This window comes from Amblyraja radiata, chromosome 27, assembly GCF_010909765.2.
Source record: "Amblyraja radiata isolate CabotCenter1 chromosome 27, sAmbRad1.1.pri, whole genome shotgun sequence".
Classification (NCBI taxonomy): domain Eukaryota; kingdom Metazoa; phylum Chordata; class Chondrichthyes; order Rajiformes; family Rajidae; genus Amblyraja; species Amblyraja radiata.
Window position 1 is genome coordinate 15410513 of NC_045982.1, and position 20001 is coordinate 15430513.

At 40.5% G+C, this 20001-nt stretch overlaps 1 protein-coding gene and 1 long non-coding RNA gene across 9 annotated transcripts in view; one reads left to right on the forward strand and one right to left on the reverse strand.

Annotated features, from left to right (window-relative positions):
• Positions 1–13471, reverse strand: part of tfap2e (transcription factor AP-2 epsilon) — an 82999-nt gene extending 69528 nt beyond the window's left edge. Inside the window, exons 1-4 of one of the 8 annotated variants that reach the window (XM_033045213.1) lie at positions 13027–13471; positions 11973–12434; positions 5927–6004; positions 3743–3803 (exon numbers count right to left, since the gene is read on the reverse strand). In XM_033045213.1, coding sequence (XP_032901104.1) covers positions 3743–3803; positions 5927–6004; positions 11973–12434; positions 13027–13053 — 628 coding nt within the window. In that variant the 5' untranslated portion in view covers positions 13054–13471. The remainder of the gene's footprint in view (positions 1–3742; positions 3804–5926; positions 6005–11972; positions 12435–13026) is intronic. The other 7 variants (XM_033045215.1, XM_033045214.1, XM_033045217.1 and 4 more) reach the window with 7 other exon arrangements.
• Positions 13472–13905: 434 nt separating this feature from the next.
• LOC116988481 lies at positions 13906–19670 on the forward strand. Its single transcript, XR_004415958.1, has 4 exons — positions 13906–14154; positions 14401–14447; positions 15363–15466; positions 18168–19670. It is a non-coding gene; the product is annotated as an uncharacterized LOC116988481 (long non-coding RNA).
• Positions 19671–20001: the final 331 nt, after the last annotated feature.

Below are 20001 nucleotides of genomic sequence, written 5' to 3' on the forward strand. Positions count from 1 at the left end.
CTCTCACTCGCCCGCCCTCTACATTATGTTAGGGAGCGCTATTTCCCAAGAGCCGGTCAGAGCTTAGCACCCTACAAACCCCAGGGGAATTTAAGTAGTAAATGCGCGGAGATGAGCCAGATATTCTGCCAAGGTGGCTTTCATATGTGGAAAATAAAAAACTCCCAGCTTGGTTGAACATGCATAGATTCCGCCGATCGTTTAGAGACGTTCTACGCGTATTTTCGGAATTAAATTAATGAGGCAGGTACAGAACCATCAACGAGGAATGCCTGAGTATAAAGCCGTTTCGAAATGGGGTTTTTTGAGGTTTAAAGATTTGTTCGGAAGAGCGAATTACACGTCGATTTCTAATCCGTTTGCACGAAGATATGGAATCGATCAAACTCTAAAAGTCTAAAAGTCGGCCAAAATGTTGTCCGGCCGGTGCTGAGCTTCTATTCTAGACCGCCTTCCTGTCTCTGCTTCAACGTCTATTCAGTTTCGGAGCACTTTAAATTAATTAAAACAGTAGCGTTCAAACACCTCCAGCTAAATGTATCTGGTTGGGTCTGGTATTGAAGAGGTTTAATTGTTAGTTGTAGGCGTGGGATTTACGCGGAATCTATACTGGCTCTTTCTACAGCGTAATTGGCAATAACAATTGTTTCTTTTTGATGCAGACTAAATCCGATAAATATAGAGATATATATATACACACACACACACACACATATTCCAGCCTGTTTACACACAGTTCACACACACACACATGGATGTATATGTATATATAAAATCATTCTTCCTTTAATCATTCGTATTGAAACTCCAGTTCACATTATATGAAATTACATGAATTCGAATAACTCTCCTTGCATTGTGTGTTGTCCACTAAATCCCCACAGTCCGTTTATAAACACATTTATAAGACCGACTAAAGTGTTACACTTTTAAACACGACTGAAGGAATTATTTATATTGAAGTTACCAAATTTAACATCTTTATCGGCTTTTCCGAGATTTAGGAGAGCGTTTACATTGAGCTCCTTGGAACATTTCTCGTGAAACTTGACGAGTTATGAAGTCGGCTGCCTCTTCCATAGTCAGCTATTTCCACTTTCACTCATAATGCCCCGGTCACAGTTCAATCTCTAATTCGCTCTCGTCATTTCCAAGAAAACACCGGTTGTATCAGGGTTCTCCCTCTGCCTCATAACGGCTTAGTACCTGACACAGTTTTATTCCCGATTTTCCGGTGGATTTTGAATAAATCTATTCGAGTTATAAGCACGGTTTGATTTTCAACTACGGAGACCGGTGGCCGTTGAAGCCAAGCTTGCCAATTTCCAAAAATATCAAGTGGTGACGAAGAGGAGTTATAGGAAGCATTTAAATTGTGTCGGGGGGAAATATATGATTAAAGAACGAACAGAATAATTGATAAAAACGTAATGACAGGAAAGGAATACATAGACGGCAGTGGAAATGTCGGGAAAGAATAGAAAGACTTTGGAGAGAAGAGGAAAAATTGGGAAGACAAACATGAGCAATAAAAGTTAAATATTAACAGACTATGAGAAAGCAACTAAGATTAAGTTTTTTTAAAGAGAGAATTGTTAAATAAACTTGTGAAACTCAACGGATAAAATCAATTTTTTATATAGACAATAGACAATAGGTGCAGGTGTAGACCATTCGGCCCTTCGAGCCAGCACCATCATGGCTGATCATCCACATTCAGTACCCCGTCCCTGCCTTCTCATCATATCCCCTGACTCCGCTATCTTTAAGAGCTCTATCTAACTCTTTCTTGAAAGCATCCAGAGAGTTGCTTCCATTGCCTTCCGAGGCAGAGAATTCCACACATTCACCACTCTCTGTGTGAAAAAGTTTTTCCTCATCTCCGTTCTAAATGGCCTACCCCATATTCTTAAACTCTGGCCCCTGGTTCTGGACTCCCCCAACATCGGGAACACGTTTCCTGCCTCTAGCATGTCCAATCCCTCAACAAGGACAATGTAGTATATTTACAAATGACCTTGATAAGATTCAACAATAAAGCCAAGAATATGTGACAAGAAGGTGAATGAACGGTTAGTTCTGAAGCAAAGAGGTGGAAGATGACTAAACATTTGATTGTATATGAGATTACTACCGATTAGTGTCTATTAAATAACCAGACTTTTAATTCAAGAACACGTTTTCAAGTTGCGAATGGAACCAACTTTGGGTACAAGGAACAATCAATGGGATGGAAGACTGAAGCAATTTATGAAATGTCAATAAAGTGATAGAATAAGGAAATAATCAGAAATGAATAAGCAGAATTGTGCAAGGCATTCCGTTTTGTTAAGAAGAATAAAAAGAACAAATAATGCTTAGGAAACAAGAATCTAGATATGTTGCCACATGCTATTGGTAGCACCATCGGTTATGTTGCTAAAGTAGAAGTGGTGCTTGGGGTTATTTCTAGACAAGGTGGAATTGAAAAGTAGAGGCTTCTGACAATTCCTTGTTAGTCCACAGGTGTGCGGCAATGTGTGCACTTCATAGAGCAAATTGATATAGAAATTGATATAGGGTATAAAAAAAATCACAAGCATGGTACGACGATGAAAAAATCGTTGTACTCGGGCAGTAGGATCTATTAGAAATCCATAACGTATAAAAGCAACAAACCAGCATCTGCTCTCCATGATAACATAGAAAACTTTTTTTTTCTGGGCTAGATGCTGGGCTAGATGCAAGGTGTAAAGCTGAACCCCGTTAGTTTAAAATTGTTGTCGAAAGATGAAGTGGAAAATTTGGTACATAGCTCTTTTTTCGGTGTCTGAAAAGAATGAGGAATTTACTGCCTCGCAGAAATTAGTTGCATTTAAGGAGGAGCCGAGTAAGTAGCTGGAGGTAAATAGTTAAGATCAAAAGGAGGGGACTGTGGCATAAGGACCAGTTTAACCTGATTGGGACAAGTAGCCGGTTTTTGTCCTGTGTATTCTATGTACATCCTCTTCGTTATTATTCGAACCACAGACATTCTCAGACCTCGGAGATTACTTTTATAAACACATTTTGTAAATTATGATCATTTCTCTGGCAGTTTTTGTTAGGATATGTAATGTTAGCGTTCGTCAATATTTTATGCACTAAAATAGCAAACCATTCCAATTCTGTTATTATTAGCAAGTAACTGTCAGCATTGCAAATAATTTCTAACCAGCCTTCAGGTTTGTACAAAATATCAAACAACTGGAGCTTGCGGAATGTGACTCATTGCCCGCATGTAACAAGCTCTCAGCTGCTGCATGGCTAATCGGGCAACCTCCTACGTACAAAATATTCTTTAAAAAACTTCAATATGCTTATCCATCACCTTTCACGAATTAACAGCAAGGGAAATAGAAATATTATTCCGATGATTGTTGTTCACAAAACGCTTTTAGTTGCAAATCTTTCCAAACAAGTGTATTGAAACAGATCTATCTCAAATATTAATACTCTGCCATATCCCAGGAGTCGGCTTACCATAAAAAAAATAACCAATGCAGTTAACATTGACAAAAATGAGTAACTTTGTAAATTTATTTCAGGTCAAGCATATATTTTCCGCAGTCGGTGTGCCTATGAGTGTAAATTTTCACTCAGTAATATGGTGGAAAACTATGTGATAGATTTCCATTTGCTGGAATATATATCTCGTAAGACAGGTACACGAACAATCAGTTCCATTTATTTCAGTTCGAACAGTGCAGGCGAAGTCGTTTACCTTTTTTGATTACAGACTGGTCCAATAAATTCATCCCAGGGCTTCCGTTATCATCCACGGCCTGAAGGGGAAAAAACGAATCGTTTATTTAACTTCCTTATTGCAAGGAAAAGCGATGTATCTAGAGAAAGAGAGAGGAGAGAGAGAGAGAGAGAGAAAGGGGGAAGAGAGAGAGGAGAGTGGGAGAGAGAGAGACAGGGGAGAGAGAGAAGAGAGAGTGGGAGAGAGAGAGAGAGAGGAAGAGAGAGAGAGAGAGAGAGGAGAGAGAGAGAAGAGAGAGGGAGAAGAAAAAAAAGAGAGAGAGAGAGAGACGAAAAAAAGAGAGGGAGAGGGAGAGAGAGAGAGAGAGGAGAGGGAGAAGAGAAAGAAAGAGAGAGAAAGAAGAAAAAGAGGCAGGAAGAAGAGAGCGAGAGAGAGAGAGAGAGAGAGAGAGAGAGAGAGAGAGAGAGAGAGAGAGAGAGAGAGAGAGAGAGAGAGAGAAAGAGAAGAGCGCTAGAGGGAGATTCGAGAGAGAGATCTCGAGGAGCAGAGAGAGATAGAAATAGCGTAGATATCTAGCTCTCTCTCTATCTCTCTCTATCCTCTTCTCTCTCATCTCTCTCTCTCTCTCCTCCCCCCCTCTCTCTCTCTCTCTCTCTCCCTCGCACCCATGCACCCGAATTGATGAGAAATTCACCCACGTGTGAAAGCATTCTAAACCAGTGAAAGAAACCCACCGATAGCATTGGGTCGTTAATGTATTGCCTAATTCCACCACTTATCGTCCCCATTTTGCACTTCCCACTGGATATTATCTGTGTAATCGAGGCGTGTCCCTTGCTTTCCATTTTGTCAACTTTTCTTCTAGAACCTTTGCGTGTTTCTCTGTGCCCGGACCCGCGAACTTCAACTAAAGTTCACGTGCGTTTTGCGCCTGAGGCTTCTCAATGTCATCTCTCGCCTCGGATCACAACTGCGAGTGAGTTCAGTGCAATCAAGAATCGAAAGACAGTTTAGGATACATTCAGCAAGGAAAAAACGTTCAAAACGACCTACAGGCATTTATTTATTTCACCGATATGTTTCTAACTGTTTACTGTTCATCTGTCCAATGTTTTTACTTTCTTGTTGTGCAGCCGGGGAAACAGATTAAAGTATTTTGACAGTCGCTTACTTTGAATCTGGGCAAAGGATCAGTTTACAAATGCATCTTACTATTTTTCTCTAAACAAGAGCACGTCAAACTTGATACTTGTTAAGGAGTATAAGTTATAATGAATGGGAAAAGGTCACTCCGATTTATTTGGCACGTTGCGGTTTAGACATATTCCAGAATGCCGATATTAATGGAGGGCTAGTCATTTATACTTATGTCAATATAAAACTCTTTAAAAGTAGGAACACGCACGGTTGTATATACTGCATCGCAATGTTGATAATACATAGTACACAGGATAGTCGGTGTTAAACATGTTATGGTGTATTGGGGTCGTGACTAATTTTTACACGTCTGATCTTAAATTATTTGAAGGGTCATATTTCTGACTAGTGCAGTGGAGGCTATGATTCTGAAATGTACACGCTGCTATTTATTGCTGTGATTCTATCCCTAATCCAGGAAATGTTTACAGCTTGTTTTTTTGATTTTTGATAAATAAATCACCATGAAATATTGGTACGCGTTTCGAAATAGAAACGGGAAAGTCATTCAAATTACTTATTACAGATCTGATTCCAACAATATTTAAGGAATGTAAAATAAGATTGGATGCTTTAATTTGTTCGTAGCAAATAATTATTAAATGAGGCGAACAAGTGAAGCACAACTGACATTTAAATGCTGCGAGAAGACCATTCATTTTGCGGAAATAAGTGCACGCATTTGCGCTTAAAGTGGAATTTGGGCTGACGTCAAACCTGATCAACTCCCAGTCCTGACAAGAAAGTTGGGTCAAACTTTAATATGGTTGAAATTTATGAGTCGCCAATCCTGAATCCGAATGGTTTCCCAAGTTTTGAGCTATTCATTATGATTAGATAAGAATGTTTGATTCGCAGAGTCAAACATACTTAGTGATTACTTCATTTGTATCTGGCCTCACAACAACCGCTTCTCTTTTTCTCTCAAATCCTAATGTTAAATTCTGATCAACAATCACATCATTATCAGAGACAAAAAGCTGAGCGATAAAACTGTTCGCTTACCTCAATAAAGGATAAACTGTAAGGGACATGGCATGAAAATTTGGATCTTTGTCCTACTTTTCGTGCTTTCAGCCTGGTCTTTTTACATAGGGACAAAAAAGAGGCATACGTGGCTATCTTATCTGATGTATCCATGAATATCATGTACTGCCTAGTATAATTTAGAATACCGGTCTAAGTCCTTTCATTCCCCACCCCCCCCCCCCCCCCCCCCCCCCCCCTCCCCCTCCCCCCCCCCCCTCTCACCCAGCCTCAACCCCAGTTCATGGGTCTACTAATATATATTTTAACTGCAATTGGCAGCGAGTGCCATAAAGGGTTAAAATAACTTCACCGCATAGTACCCATCATGCAAACAGATCTGTGTTATAAGGCACCAGAATTAGCTCCATATGTCCTGGTTGTTTATGGTCACTTTGGGAATTAAGCTATAGCATCTGTGATACGACATAATCATCATCAACAGGAAATCCTATTTACATCTAAACATGTTGACAGAAGTGGTCTGACTGATTGCAGTTCGCCGTGCTGTTTCTGGACTGGTCGGAGCTCCTGAGCGCTCTTTCACAAGAGTAGGAGTAAACACCCAACACACCGACCGCTTTTACCGCGCTGTGGAAATTGACCGTCATGATGAATGTCCGGCCATTCTTCAGTACTACATTTTGGTTATTTTGATTTGTCGCGTCGAACAGAGGGCTTACTGTACATGAATTGCTATTGAAGTGAGCATAAGTTTGAAATGGAAGTTGGTATTCCGTGTTTCTGTAAACACGAAATATCCGGGCTATCGTTTCAATATAAACCCACTGCCACGTTCATCTTTTTTTCTGGGAGAATTACTGGTGCCGTTTATATATCGCTTCAAAACGCATTTGGTGGAACTGGGATCTCGATGTGTCGACTTTGCTATTGACACTCACAGTCGAAAAACAAACATTTCGTAATGGATTTCACGCTACAAGGCAGGAATAGGGATTGACCTTGAATTAACAGAAAGACCGATATCAGGAAAGCACCTCACAAAATTCCATCAGCCTCCTGCTCAGATCAAATTTACTACCCTCGCTATTCGTTCATCGAGCAGTAGGCTCGGGATTAATACACATTAATACAAGTGCGTTAGGTCCTCGGCAGTCGGGGGGACGCCATATAGTTTGTTATAGAAGTAAATTGAAGAATGATTTAAAACAAAGTTAATCGAACATATTTTTGTCAATATTGTTGCTTTCTTGCTTATACTAATCTAGCAGGAAAAGTAAAATTCAAACTAAACTAACTATTCTGAAAATATATATTAGCAATTTGTGAGTGTTTTTATCTCAGTTCTGCAAGTTAAATTGTAATGATTCGTGCTTTTTGAGAAACATGGTATTGTTTTAATCTCAATTTAAATGTAAAAACAGACGGCAACGGAAATATATCGCTTCCATGCCTCGTGCAAGTACAATTACCGAAGCTAATAAGAATAAATCACACTGCGTGGATTATGTCCTTTTTTCATTATAGCTTTAAATTAGGGAGAGTTACGGTTAATGCTAAATTGAAATTACTGAAGTCCTCAAGGAAATGTGTCCCGTTGCTAGCAGTAAACACTCGGCAGTGGTCACTTTATCGGTTTATATCAAAATACCTCGCACTGGGTAAGGAGGGTGAATGATTATCTTCGGACTCGGGGAGAACTTTTACTCAGAATGTTTATCCTATTCAAAACCTAAAGATATCCGATCACGTCATCCTAATAAATGTTATTTCCTCTCTCAATTTCGCGTCCTCTAATAATTCTAAAGCCAATCTTCCTAGCACTAATGCGCAGCCCTAAATAGGCAACAATGCAAGTCATTTGTTTAAGAAGGAACTGCAGATGCTGGAAAATCGAAGGTACACAAAAATGTTGGAGAAACTCAGCGGGTGCAGCAGCATCTATGGAGCGAAGGAAATAGGCAACGTTTCGGGCCGAAACCCGAAGTTGGCACTTCATTACACATCTCCGTTCAGTAAGTTGCTACCATTGGACTGGTCTTTGGCGGTTTCTTCGCTTTTTAATTTAAATACGATGGATATAGACTTTTGTTTGGCATTTTACACTCTCACGCGCACAGCAATTTCAGAATTTGGAAAAGGTGTTGAAAGAAATACTACACCGAGCATCAGTTTTCAAACCTTCTTCTGTGAAGGATAACGCTACCGTTCTCTCCTGTCGGGATTTCCAATGAATGTTCCCTTTTTTTTTTGCTCATGGGGTGTAATATAATTTTAAGGGAAGGTGAGATTCTACGATATGTAGAATTAAAGGGATTTGATATTCTGGCTAATTTGATCGCGAATAGTTAAAATATGGTCCTGGGTCATTCGGGGAGGGGATGTGACGTGATGGCAGAAAATTTGAGGAATTCTACCATTAAATGCATTCAATGTTAATGCTAAATTTAGCAATTGAAATTAGCATTTTGGATTAAATATGACGGGATAAATAAATATAAAGCTGTGGAAAATCAGAGATTTGGGGGACATGTGACGTTGCAGCGTGTGACATTGGGAGGAGGGGGCGGGGAGAGGGTGGGGTGACAATAAATTAAAGTTCAACGAAGTGAAGGTTTGTTTTCTGCAAAAGTATCGCTGGAGTCTCATCTTGTACTATCTGCGCCTCCCAATAAAAGTTAGTAAAAAACAAAGCAAGGGCGAGCATTCCGCGGATACTTAGCAATTAGCTTCACTTCCAGCTGGTTGCCGGTTTTGTGTTGTATCTGTTCTGAGAATTTACAATGTGTCCCTGGTGTTCCCGTGTCCTTCAAGAGTCTGTCTTCTGAAGGCAGTGAGTGTGTCATTACACTTCTCTTATTATATAACCAGATTACACGGTGTTTCTACTTCTGTTCTAGTTTGGCTCTATTTCCTTCGCTAAGAAGCTAACATGATAATTGATGTTTCTCTGGTAAATTATTTCAAGTTTATTGAGGAACATTTAAACAGATGATATAATATTCAAAGACTGTGATCAGGACTTGATGTGAAAAAATATGGGAAATCTTACTGGGGCATCAGTACCTATGATGTCATGATTAGCGTAACGGTTAAATGAGAAACGGCAGCCGGTAATATTATTATTAAAACACATTATTTCGGTGGGAATTTCAGTATTTGAAAATTAGATAAGTGTAATTCTGGAATTAATTATTTACCGGGGCAGCAACTTTGCGCGAGTGACAGGCCGTTTCTCATTAAACTGACACCTGGAATGGAAGTGTGTAAGAAGGAACTGCAGATGTTGGTTTAAACCGAAGATTGACACGAAAAGCTGGAGTGAACTCAGCGGGACAGTCAGCATCTCGGGAGAGAAGCAACGGGTGACGTTTCGGGTCGTGACTGAAGAATAGTGTCCACCAGAAACGTCATCCATTCCTTGTCTCCAGAGATGCTGCCTGTCCCGCTGAGTTACTCCAGCTTTTTGTGTCCACCTGGAATGGAAGTGCTGCTCTCCAACCTCTTTTCACGTTAAGACAGTGCACCTGGTTCTGGTGCAATATGAATTACACACCAAAACACCCCGCAGAGACAGCATTAATACTCCCAGTAGCAGACACCCTCAAACTTGGTTAGCGGTGAAACTCACTTCTATAAAAGACCGATCACTACTGTATCAGGTTACCTTGTTGACAGAATTACCCCCTTTCAATTATAAACTTTTGGGAACATCAAAATATCTTAATTTCCCATTTTGCCACCGTTCTATCCATGACACGGATTTAAACCTTGGCCACGTCATCATTGAATCCAGATAAAATTAAACAGATCATTCTTTAAGACATCTGCAAAACATCGCGTTGTTTATGTATCTTATTCCTCATCGCATTAGGTAGAAATCCACTTGTAGGATACTTGGCCGGTGGTATGTTACCTGTAATATAATTAACTTTTAGCTTCCGGGACTTTGGTGGAGACGGTGGACTGGCGATTTGAATGCGATAGGGACGGAAAATATATATATTTAATGCCATCAATCAATAAAAAGTAAAGGTGAGGTTAGATTTTATAATGCCAATTCTGAAACTTTAAAAAAATCTTGTTCAATTACTCACACTCTCTATTTTCTTTGATCCACTTCCCTAGATTTATATAAAAACTGAATTCTGAGCTGGTGTAACAAAAGTAAAAATCTCTTCACAAAAATAATGTAGCATAATGAAAAATAATGAGGAGATGTATTAGTTCGGCGGACAGTTTGTATCTCGGGATTGAGACCGAACAGATTCAGCCAAAGAAAAAGAAAATCATTTATCGTTTTTCACCCGGTTGTAAAATGATTACAGAAAAGTTTTGTAAATAACAGGGAAAAGTTGCCCAAACGGGGCATTTTCCCCCCAAAGTGGTCACAGTCCATGTAAAACGGCCACTTTGAGAACGATGGTTTTTCTTTTCTGCGAATGAACAAACGGCAGACTAATCCCCTCGAATTTTTTGTTTGCCATTCTGATTTATTTCGATAAATACTGCACACAAGTCCAACGCGCGGAGTTAATAAAGCGAGTTGTGTTTACAAAGCCTATCATTAGAAAAGCTATTCGGTGGAACAATCCAGCGAGACCAAGCTGTACAGAACTGGTCAGGACTAGAGCCCAGGGAGCGACAGTATAGGACACCGTGATATGTTCAGCTTAAATCGTTCTTGATTTTAGTTGAGGCAATTCATCCGCCCAGAACGAATTCAAACGGAGAGCTCTGGATTAAAATCTTTCGTGTATTATATTAATAAATTATTGTTGTGTTTAAGTTTAACTTGAATAAAGGCGGAAACCCAATTTTGTTATTCAACGTATTACTTGGATTTATGTTTTAATTCAGAGAGGTTTTGTTTTTAATCGGCGAAATTAAAAGTGCAAAAAAAATCTACAACATTTTAATGACCAGAACCACATTATTGTGCGCCTTGCAGAGTGTCTAAAACATATAGGATGAGCCATTGGGGTTGTCACTTTCGTTTTGAACATCCTGGCATCACCGGATTTATCGGACAAGGCAGCCACCATCATAAATAACTGGATCTAAAACTGTGCAGCGCGATTTGCCATTCACGCGACCAAATGGACATAAGTGTCCTGTAATGTGTTGTGTGGAGTATTGGGTGGAGGAGTTGCTGTAGGTTTGGCCTGGATGCGGCATTCAAGCTCAACGCTTTTTAGTGAAACCTGTCACTTTGTGCAATGATCGCCCAGCCATAGTTAAACTACAAACCAACAACCCATACCCATCTTACACACAGATGGGAACAAAGGGTTGGGGTGGGGAGGTGGAGGGGAGACAACAAAGGGGCGCGCCCCAAAGTGTGACAATTATGAGCCTGCCTTATTAATAAAACTCCACTTTTTCATGGTTTAAGTTAACTCGTTTTACTAAGTTTATTTCTCTCTCCAAGTCACTGTGTTGTTGTCAACAGTGCTACATATAGAGCGGATACCTTACACATTCCCTGGCACTCTCTTTCAAATACAATCTCACCCTCGCAGATTTTATTTGAAAACATTTATCGTGTAATAATGATACATTTATTAATCTGCAAAAACAGTTGATTTGGAAATCACTTTACAAAAGGAAACAAAACGTCCAGATATGAATAGGTTGAGGATAAAACGCAAATTCGAAAACAAATGCACCGACTGCACTGATTTCTAGTGCACTCATGTACTAATAATTGGCGGGATTCGATGTGTTAGAGCAGGATATCTTTTCGCACTGGCGAGCTGGTATAAACATCGTGTCGGCGCTTGCAGGCAATGCTACCAGCCCCTTCCATGTCAAATGTGATCTTACCACAGGGAGGCCGGAGTCAGTAACTAATCAGATGAACTAATCAATTCATTGAAAACTTCTCATATTCATGCGCGGCTATTATTTATTTTAATTTAAATACCCAGGGCAATGTCGGATATAACATTAAATTTATATTTGTATTCCTGAGGAACGGTATATTTAATTTAAAAAATATCAAGTTTTCCAGGGACAAGTCCGTCCCGAGGCGCGTCTCGGTGTAAGTGAGTGGAGATCCTACCTGTACATCGTCCAGTCCGTGATGGTTGAGAGCGTGGAGAGCCAGCGTGTCAACCAGCCCGTGGTTGGAGTCAAGGCCGTGGCCGGAGTGGAGCAGCACATCAGGCCGCCGGAGCCCATGGTAATCCCGACGGTGGTCAAGGCTTGACAACTGAGACAGACCCCGGGGTTGGTGTAGGATTCCCTGCTCGGCCCCCACCTCCTGGCGTTGCCTCTGCTGCCACGGGTGCTGTTGGGGCTGGTGAAGAGGGCTGGCCAGGGAGTAAGGATCGTTGACGTGAGCGTATGGCTCCTGGCTCTGAGGGTAGGGCAAGGGCTGGTAGGGCGGCGGGAAGTACGGCGGCTGAAAATCCGAAGAAGGGGTATGCGAGAGCGGCGGGGCCGTGGAGTAGGGTGCCTGGCTCATGGAGCCGAGCTGGGCGAGGCGGGCACTGTGGCTGCTGTTCATCCCATCGTGCCGATCCTGCGAGAGGAAACACAAGACCCATTACAGGACTCAAACTCATCGGCCGCACACAGCAGAGTGAGGCAAAGCAACACAACCTTCTTCGATCCGTCCTTTCATTTAATTTGCTGCTCCTTGCCGTTTTCGTAGTCCTGTGTATTAAATTCAATTCACCGCCGAACTTCTGCCAATGGGTAAAATCGGCCTTTTTTCCCCCCCCTGATAAAGTACTGTGAGGAAATATATCGTCTGCAAATCCGGAAATAAAGTCAACCCACCCCCACCACTAGCCCTGAGGAGAAACGACCCCCTCCCTCCTCAGCACCGCCACTCCCCACGCACCCCCCGTCCCCACAGCTCTCTCCTTTTGCTTATCCGCTGTGGGTAAAGTTATCCTTTGTGGAAGTTGCAGTTTTGGACACGTTTATCGTTGCGAGGTACGGGGGGGAAAGTTAGCCAAAATAAGGAAAACGGCGGGTAAAAAAACCCAACGCGCGTCGCCTAAACCATCTGTTGTTTTTTACTCGATCAGAAAATAAAGGCAGCCCCGATAACGCTTGCAGCTTCGATCCGATATAAACAGCGCCGTTTCCCCTCTCTGCGTACTCACCATTGCAGCATATGTGTGCACCAACATCTGTGCGATCTGAGGGAACCAAATCCCAAACAATCCCAGTCTTTTTGTGTGTGTGTGTGTGTGTGTGTGTGTGTTTTGTTTCAATCGGAGCAACTCCAAAGAATTAGGAGAAAATGAGTCCAAAATCCATATAAAGATCCGTGTGCTGGGAATTTATTCGGAAGAGAAACCAAGAGGCTAAGATGGGATCCGAGTTTCTCTCCCTCTCTCACTCGCTCTCTCTCTCTCTCTCTCTCTTGCTGTGTGTCTCTCCCACTGAGTCCGGGCTTTCTCTTCTATTAAATATCAGCAAATCTTTAATCAGCCAGGCGTGAACGAGCGCCGCGCGTTCCCGACGCTCGGCTCCGGGGACGCGCACTTCCTGTATCAAATTGAGCAACTCCTGGTCCGGGAGGGAAAGGGAAATAGTGGTGGAACCGAAAGAGACATTTCAAAGAAAAGCAAGAGATAGTATAACGCGATTTGAACATTTTATTTATAAGAACTGTCCACGTGTGCGCTTTTACACATAAACCACCACGCAGTTGCTCCCAAATCGTACGCAAAGACAACAAATAATCCACAGATCAAGAGTACTGTGCGAAGCAACCCTTTCACGAAGCAGAATAAACGTTTAACAGAAAACGAACACACTTTTAACAATATATACTTTTTTTTTTAAAAGCATTAAAAGATATAGATATCTTTGGGGGGATCTGTTCAAATCCTCAACGCGTCCAACTGGTCTAAAGTTTGAGAGTGGCCCCGAACGATGGAAGTCACCAAACGCGACGGCAGCCGGTTTTATCCACCCTTTTCTACCGATCGGGGACGGTGCCGGAGGGCCTGTTTTAAATCTGAATGCAGCGAGCAGTTGGCGTCGCTTGCGGCTCCTCTGCCTCACAACTATTCGAAAAAAGCTGCCCAGCTTTGTGCTGAATGCTAGCCGAGTTTCCAAGTCTCCCCAAAGCCTCGGAGACGCGTCGATTCCATCAAAAGAAACAAAAAAATATTGCAGTTAGTCGTTGTTGTTTACCCGTATTCCGATTACACATAAAAATGAATGAAATTAAAAATATATATTAAGAGGCACACGCTTCTGGAGAGTGTGTGATGATAAAGGTATCTGTAATATTTATATCTTATACTATGGTCGGCATGTCATGTTTTTAGACTTATTGGTTGACTCTTTTAATAAAGGAGAGGCATTAATCAAATTATTTTCAACAGTAAAGAGGGCACTTAATATCTAGTGGTGTACTCATTGCGATGGTATTCTGTTAAAACGCTAACGTTCATATTTTTGTAAACTCGCTCCCCTATATATTTCTAATCCTCCCTTATTATTGTCTCATTCAACGCTTGCAGGTTCAAAGGCTCTCCAAACCCAAACCAAACCATGGTGATCTGGAAAAGTAAGTTTCAATGCCAATACCTGTATCGGTAACTTTGCAAATTCCAACTGTAACATTAAATGTGCAATTACAAAATGTTACTTACATTTCCGAATACTTGATATTAAAATTAGGTTGGTAATTAGCAGGTGGAACTAATAAGATACCGGATTAGTTCTCAGCTCCGGAATTGCTTTGATTTTATTTCTTGCTAAGTAAATTAGTTGAACATTGTAGAAACAATATTTGTGATATTTGCTGTGAATCTTATCCCCATTGTTTTACACTTTACTCGGGTACATTTTTGGAAAGTTTATATTTCGCCGTTCAGACATACGGCTCAATGCGGACGAAACAGGCGGTGAGGTGGGTGTGGTAACTTGATACTGTCTCCGATTTAATTAACAGGAATGTGGGTCGATACAATAACCGAATCTCAGAACAGTAATTAAACGTCAACATTGCCTATATTCAAGGCGGTGTTCAAAAATATCTCGTCTTCATCATAACCTATGGTTAACCGTAATGTTAGTTTAAAAAAAAAGTTTGGGTCAGTTGTAATGGCCATTTCGTAACGGCGTTGCCACAGGGGGTAGGTCATTTACATTTTAAAACCCTAATGCGCTGGCTGCAGGTTCCAGGATATTTTAAATCGAAACAGTAAATTCAAAATAATATTAGAAAACTTTCTGGAACAAATCACCTGAAAGTTTAGAACTGTGCACGGTAAGTTTTAATGGGGCAAAAACAAATCACAGTTCCATTAAAAAGGCCTTTATGGGAGTGATTTATGAATCAGGTACAGGGCGATACATATTTTAGACACTAGATACAAGGCGCGTGCTGGCCTGCGGATTTGCGAAAGTCGTCGTTTTAATCGGGATGGTATTTCAATCTTTTGCTATTGGCCAGGGATTTCTCTTTAATTCATTTCAGGGTCAATTGTCCCTTTCCACGTCTGTATCAAAAATAAATGTGTGCGGAGAAGGGGCCGAATAAGACAGAGCGATTAAGGCCTGTAAATATATACACGTAGGAAGGTATGTTTTAGTTTATGAGGGATCGATATTTGTAAGTCCTGATTTTTAAAACAAGATACACCTTTAAGATACTTGGTGTGAAGGTGGGGTGTGGGAGCGCGGTTGTCCAATATACTTAGTTGTATTAATATTAGCACATCTCACTGCATCTCACTTTCAGCAGTGATTACGAAAGTCACCCATTACAACCAATGTTAAATAATGATGAAGCATACAGCGGGCTTTCTCCCTGCCTATCCCCTAGCACAGTGTCGTCCTTTGTGGCCATCTTTCAGCTAACGACTGCATCATGAAAATCAAAACTTTCCGCTCTTCAGCTAAGCAGCTTCTCTGATCAAGGTCAGGTGATCCGAGCGTTGAAAATAAATTGCATTAAGAACATCCTCAATATTTCAAAACTGTTAGAATTTGTCAAGTTAAAGCAATAGCTGCCCACGAAGAACTGGTATCAGGGAACATTATACACACTTTCCTAAATGCTCTTGCTGCCTATATACTTCTCAATGCCTTACCAGCAGCTAAACTATGAGATCACATGATTGGGATCTAGAAAATGCTTTATTGCTTCATTTTTATAATTGTTAGTCTAAAATAATCCATAGGAAAGTTACATTCCCACAGTCATCGATTTTAGGAACATTTAGCTAACCCGGAACTTGGGTGAAAGCTTTCATTTGTGGACATGGTATCCTTCCAAATAAGTGCTAACCCCCCTCCCCCCCCCCCCCCCCCCCCCTCCCCCCCCCCCCCCCCCCCCCCCCCCCCAAAAAAGTTAAGGATAGATCAAACCCGCCAAAGGTCCCGAGGAATTCTATAGATCAAAATAATGAAACATTGTTCAGGCCAACGCGTACGAGAGATCTTAAAGAGTATAAATACATGCGCTCTGGACTTAGGATGTTAAAAAATGATATTTTCATCTTTATAAGACCCAACTCGTCAGATTGCTTCGAAATATGTCATATATTTTGACAAAATGCAGAAAGCCAACGTAAGGGGGAAGGAATGGGTGAGAATGTTAGATTGTGTTATAATACATACTAATGTATAAATACTACTTATGGAATCAAAGGAAGAATAGAAATGTTGTCTCCGCGACAATAGACTATGGTCATTTATAAATCAGAATATAACGGGGAGCTAGTCATCCCTAAGGAACTTCAATATTTTAAAACATGGACGAAACCCCCTCCTTCCTCAACTCCCAGCATAACCTTTCTCATTTTTGGGGAGATAACGGGGGGTAAATAATGGATAGTTTATACAACTAAAGTAAGGGGTATTATATTATTAAAATCAATTAACTTTTTAGAAGTTTTTTTTTTAAAGAGGAACGACATTAGTCATGCTTAAGATTTAAAATTGGAAGGGGATTCGGTTGACTTTTATTAGATTTAACACAATTCATCAGTTGACCCAGTTTTCGGAGATGCGTCATTTTCCAGGTAATTAGTCCGCAGAATACCGTTGCTTCTTCCAGTTTGCGAAACTAATGTTACTTAAAAGTGTAATATCCGCATGCTTTCCTGGAGATGAACCCCGTGAAGTGATATAAAAATCAGATGCAAATAGTGTTTACTTCTCATTATTTTATTTTTTTTGAATTCCTCAAATAACAATTTGGAGGTTCTGTAGTTTTTATATAATTATGTCCATACACATTTTAGATGGTTTTCGGTTACATTATGTAAAAAGCCGATTTCTAATTTATTAAAATGTCATCTGCACATAACCACGTGTCTTTTGTAAACGGCTCCATCTGAATTCAATTTTTGATATTTGCTATCAAATATTTCAGTATTCGCTATATCCCTATGTTTCGTTGCTGTTGGCGTTAGTTTATCTTTCTTGACGTCCTGCGATTTGATGCAACCTAATGTATATTATTGCTATTCTCTAACTGCTTACAGCTTTTTTAAGTAACTTACATCGCCGATTGGTGTTGTGTTTTCTGTTGTAAATGTGTATGTGATTTGATTTTGTCCCTGCCCGTCTTTGCATAATACGTATGTTGTTGGATTGAGCCCCCGGTTCCCAGTGTCAGCTTTGAGGGACATTCACAGATTGAAGATCTCACATTAAAATCAATTGAATTCTCCCTCTGTCGCCTGCAGCTATCCCCGGCTTTTTGTTTTGTTGTTGGACAGAAGGACGGGAGAAGCGGTTGTGGGTGAATGTTATCGGCGTTGGAAAGGCTAAATTCATTATTTTAACCGTTTTAATTAAATCAACTATTAAATTATTTTGATTATCAAATCCCAGTTTTACTGCCGCACATGTATTGATATATTTGGATTATTTCTGCGCTAAATCACAAACTGACTATCGAACTGGTGACGGTCTCCCATTAGGCGCCTACCCAACATGAATTATTTTCCAGTAAGGTACGGATTCTATAACTAAATATCATGACTGACCCTCACCACATCTACCCCACAACACGCCCGCACACGCAGAAACACACCCGGGATGCAAATAGAAAAAGGCAATGTCAAATAGTAAGGGGAAACCAACAATCGGTGAAATAATCCAGGCATACGAAATGTGTTCAAAATAATCTGTAAAATTAGAAATTCGAAAATGAGATTTATAAGACTCGTTTTCCGTTCGAAGATCGCACTTGTTCGCCCTCCAGTTGCTAGCCGTTGTTTAAAATGACAAACGTTTAACATTAAACTGCGCGTGTTTTGTTTTTTCACAGTAGTGCATCTATCCAGCATGAAGTTCCCTCTATTATATTCCGCACTGGGTCCAGTGCCGCTGAGCATCGCGCCCTGGCAAATAAATACTGTGAATCGGTGTCACAGCGACACCAAGTGGAACAACTGCAGCTCCATTGGCAGAAATCGTCCCAATTTTCTCTTGCCTCCACAGCCTTAAACAAATATACACATCAGGCCAAAATTCAGCACAAGTTTCAGAATTTAAAATGGTCTTACAGGCCTTTCATGTTGACTGAGGATATAGACAAGAGAACTTGCCCCTTTCTCCCCCAAATCCTGAAGTCAGATTTAACTCCAGTCCTCGGTGTAGATTTACTGTGAACACTTGCAATTATTTTTGGATGAGCATACCGCTCTAAAAAATACTGTGCCTCGAGATCAACGATAAAATCAGCTGTCCGGTTGCCTAGTCGAATGAGACCGAATCTGTGACGATTTTTTGTTGTTAAAATTCTGGTCAATGTTTTGTTGCAAAAATCGGGATTTCAGATTAAATAGTAAATCTGATAGTGAATTATTCAAAGATATACGCAATCGGTCTTCAATGTGAATCAAAACGACCAACAAGATCCAACCGAGAGACTGAAATGAGCATGAAAACTTCCGAGGCTGCGTAAAAATCACCTGAAGAAGATAATTTTAGTCTTGATAGACATAAAATGCTGGAGTAACTCAGCGGGACAGGCAGCATCTCTGGAGAGAAGGAATGGGTGACGTTTCAGGTCGAGACCCTTCTTCAGACTGGCATTGGTAACAAGTTAACTCCAGGCTGGTGAAAATTCACATTCTAAAAATCCCCGGATAATATACTGAATCTGCTGGGAACATTATAAAGATCTCCTTTCCCAAGAGAAGGCCTGAAATTTGCCTGTAGGCTCTTAACATTAAACATTAACCTCACAAGTTTAGAGTTCTGTTTGTGCGTTCAAGCACAGCTCCTTTGTCGCTAACCTCAATGTAACTCACGGAGAAGTCGTGGTACAAAGCCACTCCGCTTCACCGAGGGTCACACCTTCAAGCTGATCAGACTTTTGCTCCTTCCGCTTTGCATAAATTGTAGAACTTTCTTGTAGGCAATTTACTAAACTTCATTAAAGTTTATAATCGGCCCAGGTTATGTTGTTGAAACAACGAGCGGCGCTCGCAGGTATTTGAACTTACAAGGTGGAGCAAATTAGGACATGGGACCGGTATACAATTAACTTGCCATCACAGTTCTGCTGCACTGCCACACAGCCCTTTTTTATGAGGGAAATTCGTTGAAATGTTTGCGATATTGGTGTGTTCGCACAATTAAATTTGTAAAAGAACAAGTCACCGGAACTGGAGCATTGATAAACACTTTCAAAACTGTGATAAATAAAATTAGTACCTTGTCTCTTAAAATACAGACTCATTGTATATTTTTTTAAAGTGTCGTTAATGGGATAATGGGATAAGCGTTGAGATTACTGTTTAAATAAATACATTTCTTTTGACTATTTTATTCGTGTTATTGATCAAATTTGCCCTCTCTATGTACCTCATTTTATTTAATTTGGCATTGAACGTATTCCAAATCCAATTCCGAATCCATTCTTTGCCATTTCCTTGTTGATTTTGCAATTCTTCAAACAGATCACTTAAATTGTTTGTTATGTTTAGTTAGGTCCCAAAAGCCGAGGTTTCACCACTTATCCGGAACAGGACGCAATTTCAGAAACTTACCACAACATAGCATGTTTATACATCTGAAAGGGCAAATGTGATTATAAGTCATCTCAAAAGTATTATTTCCCCAAATTACAAGAAAATATGTATTAATGATCAAGA